General features: G+C 29.9%; 1 protein-coding gene across 1 annotated transcript; it reads right to left on the bottom strand.

The window, feature by feature from the left end:
* Window positions 1-832: 832 nt before the first annotated feature.
* LOC145169504 (uncharacterized) lies at window positions 833-2989 on the bottom strand. Its single transcript, XM_079088051.1, has 4 exons — window positions 2678-2989; window positions 2447-2529; window positions 2164-2366; window positions 833-1064 (listed from the first exon to the last, which is right to left on the bottom strand). Exons 1-4 carry the CDS (start codon window positions 2941-2943, stop codon window positions 939-941), a joined length of 678 nt encoding a protein of 225 aa, XP_078944177.1. The 5' UTR covers window positions 2944-2989; the 3' UTR covers window positions 833-938.
* Window positions 2990-5270: the final 2281 nt, after the last annotated feature.

Genomic DNA, 5270 nt, shown 5'->3' with positions numbered 1-5270 from the left:
ATTCTTTAATGAGTTGGCTTTTAAGCTGCTACATTCCAATCCGTTTATCATAAGTCCGTGTAAACTAGAATCAACAAACGTTTTTCTCAATATTTTCTTGTTTCGAGCTGATTCTAGGCTTGTTTATGGCATACCCAAAAAAATAGTTAGTTCAATAAATAACCATCCACATCCAAAATCACATAACAAAAGTTCAAAATTTGGACAACAATTCACAAGTGATAGAAATTACATAGCAACATAGCAAATCCAAATCCAAATCCAAATTCAAATCCAAATAACAATTTGGACAACAATTCACAAGCTTAAAAACTACATTTTGTTGCGTTATAAAAGTTTTAGGAAAGCATTAATGGGACTCTGCTAATACTTATGTTGCATATAACATTCAAAATTTTGAATGTATTTCAAAGAGCCCTTAATTGCGAGAAATTTAACAAAAACAGCTAAATTTAGCCACATGTATACCTTTCTAATTCAAAAAAAGTCATTCTTTTGGAGATGAATTAGCGACTAATTTTATATAATGACAAATTATCCATGGCTATTTTCCGTTACTAATCCGTTATATACATGTTTAAAAATATGAAATTGTTGCTGTAAAAGATCCTTTGCGAAAACCGATGGTCAAAATTTCGTCGATAAAATGAAATAAAAGAACAAAAAGACCAAGACATAGACATTATGGAGATAATCTTTTTTGGTATATATGCTAATACAAAATTACAAGTAAATGAGTGTGAAAATGGACTAATAACTTTTCCTTCAGTTGTCATGTATGTGAGAATTTTTGTTTGAAACAAAATGAATTGTTCTATTATTTCGTAAGATATGTAAGAATGGTTTTTAAACAATCTAAAAAACGTAAATGCCCTTATGATGTGAAATATATGTTCATTTCATGTTCTATTCAGCCGTACCAAACATTGTATTTTATTTTATTTGTTATCATTTTCTTCTTGGGACGTGATTTCATGGTCCTCTTTGTCTTGTGGAATCTCCTTCTCCTCCTTTGAATTTTCCTGGTGAATCAACGATTCCAATTTATCTTCCGCTTCTTCCACCTGCTCCATTTCCATTTTTAAATTTCAAAATTAAATAAATAAAGGTAAAAACAAGTGATCTTATTTCATATTTTAAATGAAAATTTTTCAAAAGACAAAGGGTTGTTGGACACATAGTTTTTTGGGACATTCTAACTTTTAACTTATAAAAAAAACTCGAAAAAAAACTCTGTTTATAAGTATGAGCTTCTAGCTTTTAGGTTGAACAAAAAACTTCAAATTAAAAAACTACTTCAATTAACCTTTAACAAAAAAAAAGTCTTTTATATTTTTGCAAATTCACTTAATTATCCATTTTTTTTAAATTATCTTTATATTTTATATTTTACAAATATGTCATTAATGTAATTTTATATGTTTTAAAAGCTTAGAATTATTTTTGCCGAACATTGATATAAAAATAAAATACACAACTTCAGCTACCAATTAATTTTGTCGAACAAATCCAAATTTTTAAAAGTGATTGTTTTGGTTTACAAAAAAAATCCGCATATGTGGAGGAATTTATTGCATGGATTGTTTTTAATTTGAAAAATGTTGCATCATAAGTCCTTATGATTAATACCATTAAAAACAACAAATATATCATCCTCCTATAAAAATTATCTAAACTCAAAAGGGTAATTTGATAATTTTAAAAAAATTAACCTTTTATTTTAAACATTGTTGATCATAATTTCTATTTTAAAAAACCATCTATATGTGCAACAAATTTCTCATAAAAACCATATAAATATATATTTTTTAAACCACGGTGATTATTTCTGAAATTTTGTGTTATAAAATTATAATCAAAGATGCCAACGCACCATTGGCACATGTCCTTGAAATATGCAAAATTAATTATTCATTAAATATTTAAACTTGTTTATTTGTCGGAAAAATGTAGAAGTTCCACACGTTATTAACCACCTTAAACAGAATCGTGCAAAAATTCTCCCGACGACGAAGACTATAAGATAGGGAATTAAAGTCGTAATTAAAAAAAATGAAATTAATTTTATGTTGGAAAGAAAAATATTGGAGGAATTAGTTATCATCGGAAAATAAGAAATAAATTATTAATAAAAAACGATGGAAATTAAGGGGGTAAATTAACCTTATTGATAATATCATCTGCTACATGAGCAGTCTTGGCGACTCCTTCAGCTATCTCGTCTGCAAATTCCAAAGCTTTTCTGAGTTTGTTACCTTCTGGAAGATTATCGGTGATGCCATCAATGAATTTATCGAGTTTTACAGCAACACTTTCTACAGTTTTTACAACATGTTCCGTTCTTTCTAGCTTCTGATCAACTTGATCTGCGTATGCATGGCTTTTTGTAATCCATAATTGTGTGTTAAATTCAAAATATTTATATATCATTTTGTTAATTTCTTACTTTTATATAGAAGCCAGGAACCCCATTTATGGGTGAAAAAGGGTAAGATGAATGTCAACACCAATCCCACAACCCAGTTTCTCCTGAAAATAAATTAATAGTGTGAAGGACAAAAAAGATTTCTCTAGAAACCCTATTGGTTGAAGAAATAGAAAGAAATGAAATATAATACATCACAAAAAAAAACTTTTAAACTTTTTTTAGTTAGAAAAAGGATTATAAAAATCGTACAAAGAACCAGAAGGGGATCCAGAAGGAAGAGGAGGTTCTGGTGGCGGATTAACGTTGCTTTGTCTTACAAACGTCGCCGTTTGCAGATTTATAGACATGCTCAAGTACTGCAAGCTTCTGCAACTTCTGCCATGCAAACTCCATGCAGATTTCTTGTTCTTCAGGAAATATGTTTTTGTAATTGGATTTAAGAAAACAGATTGGTCGATGGGTTTGGAAGAGGACGTAGGAATTGCCCCACTGAATCTTGAGATAGTCGAAGACATTTCTTGGCGTTTTTTTTTTCTTGAAAATTAAAACAATGGATGAGTGTGTGTGTATATATATATATATATATATATATATATATATATATATATATATATATATATATATGTGTGTGTGTGTGTGTGTGTTTATTTCTATGTGTATATTTGAAGATTAAAGAATGGAAGATTGTTAATGGAGTGGTTAGAATTGGTGGTTACGTATGTGTAAGTATGCAAAGGAAGAGTTTGACTTTGATGAAGGAAAGACTTTTTATTTGTCGTAAGGTCCAAGTCAAACCTTCACAATGTGTTTTGTTAAGATGATTATGTGCCTTGCTGCTGCCCATGTTAATACAATTTTATTGTTTTATTTACTACTATTTGTTATTTAATTTCTTGATAATTTCCCGACTTATAACTATTGTTTTTAAAAGAAAGATTTAGTTAATTATATGTCGCAAATGATGAAATTTCTATCAAACCCTATGCTTCCGGGTGTTTTAGTGTGTCTGCGTATGGTTTTTGAATTTCATTATTGCTTGTCGTGTCTTCAAGTCGAAAAAAACTAGTTTTAAATGCTTGGATAGTTGGATATACTAATTTTGTTTCGGTTAGTTAATTATTTGTGAGTCATAAAACCTTAAAATACAAAGAGTTATTATTACAATTAATAATACCCATTTTGTTTTGTGTACAGTTATTTTTTAATTGTATTCAATGAACCTATAAACAATTATTTTGGTTATCATTATACTATCACTATAGATTTTAACCAGGTAAAGTATAAACAATTATCTTAATTGATGACAACGCCACCAATCATGTGGTATGAATATAGTGTTGAGGTGGTAGAGGGACTCGACACTCCACTTGAATATAAGGTCATAGGGTATGGAATAGCTTTTTAAGACGCATATCCTTTCCCGTTCGTGTCTTTTGTCTAAACTGGAATATGTGGTGAAAGATCAAAAGATTTTCAGGTATCATCCTTTCTTCACTCGCCCATTATAGACAAGACGGGGAAAGATTGGTCGTCTAAGGAAGGAATACCAACTATTAATTTTAGAGCTCCCGTCTTATTCAATTTTTTTTAGATGAATTTTACCAAGCTTTCGAAGAACAGTTTATAAAATGTTTCGAAGACCTTTCCATTGATAAGGCATTAAGGTCTTCTTTCTTGAGGTTTTATCATTTTCATGTATAGATAGATCGTTTATTCCAACCTCATCTCCTTCCCGTTTTAGTTTCACTCTTATCTCAGTTGCTAACCGGTGTGGGAGATGAAGTCAAGTCCTTTCCCTTCAAGGATCTAACTGCCACTCTTTCTAGTTTCATTCAACTGTCACTGATAGACTACTTAAGATTCAATTCAAAATGCCCTACTTAGTTTCGCAAGCCTTTATCATTGTCAGTCTAGGCCTACGTGGAAGGAATGTTCACGCGTAAACACCGTCCCACAGTGGCGTAAATGTGATGCGGATTGACTGCTATCATGGGTTGTCACAACCAATGAAATTCATTTATCTCAAATGGTCAAAAATACCACCATTGAATGCATTTTTGTATATATATAAAAAAATTACTTTTCATATTTAAAACAAACATTTACATTATAAATACCAATACTTTTATAACCATTTCACACCTTAAAACCACTCAAATCTCTCTATATTTTCTTATCTTTTTCTGAAAGTATGAATTCAAATTAAAATACCTAGCCACTCCAAACACCCCAACAACCCAAACACTCCAAATGATCAATATCAACATCTTAACTACATGCAAATGTTAATATCCCCAATCCAACAACAAACTCTATTTACCAACATTTCATATCAATCAAGCTACTTTTAACGGCAAAGATCACAACAATTCAATCAATCATAATTCCAACCTTTTCAACAATTTCAACCCCAAACTTCGCAACCTCAATAATTTCAACCTCAACAATTCCAAACACAATCATCACAAGTCCCATTATACAAGTCCCATTATGTTTTTATGTTTTTATGTTTTTTTAGTAAGTTAAGTTATGTAATGTGTTTTTATGTAATGTGAAATATTTATTTATGTTTATTAATTATGTTTTTTATTTAATCTAAATATTAAAAAAATAAAAAATAAAAAGATAAACAATGTGGAGTGGTAACCATTTCAAAGAGCTTATGAACATATAGTGGTGATGGTCGAGATGATGTGCATAGATGACATCATTTTTCTAGTGAACATTTAGACGTAGTGACCACACCCATATTCTAAACTTACTTTTTCACAAAACATGTTTAGTGGCTGCTATACTTTCTTCATTTCAAGAGGTTTTAATAAAATTCTCCCAATTTAGGCAT

The sequence above is a fragment of the Lactuca virosa genome, chromosome 1 (genome assembly GCF_052849685.1).
Source record: "Lactuca virosa cultivar CGN04683 chromosome 1, Lactuca_virosa_CGN04683_v6, whole genome shotgun sequence".
Lineage (NCBI taxonomy): Eukaryota > Viridiplantae > Streptophyta > Magnoliopsida > Asterales > Asteraceae > Lactuca > Lactuca virosa.
This window is presented reverse-complemented; position numbering and strand designations above follow the sequence as displayed.

Bases quoted from the DNA above. Each gene is read 5' to 3' on its own strand.
- LOC145169504 (XM_079088051.1), bottom strand. From the start codon at position 2,943: ATGTCTTCGACTATCTCAAGATTCAGTGGGGCAATTCCTACGTCCTCT. The intron at 2,530-2,677 runs GTACGATTTTTA...ATTTATTTTCAG, and splicing joins GGATCCCCTTCTGGTTCTTT to GAGAAACTGGGTTGTGGGAT. The intron at 2,367-2,446 runs GTAAGAAATTAA...ATGCATACGCAG, and splicing joins TTCCTGGCTTCTATATAAAA to ATCAAGTTGATCAGAAGCTA.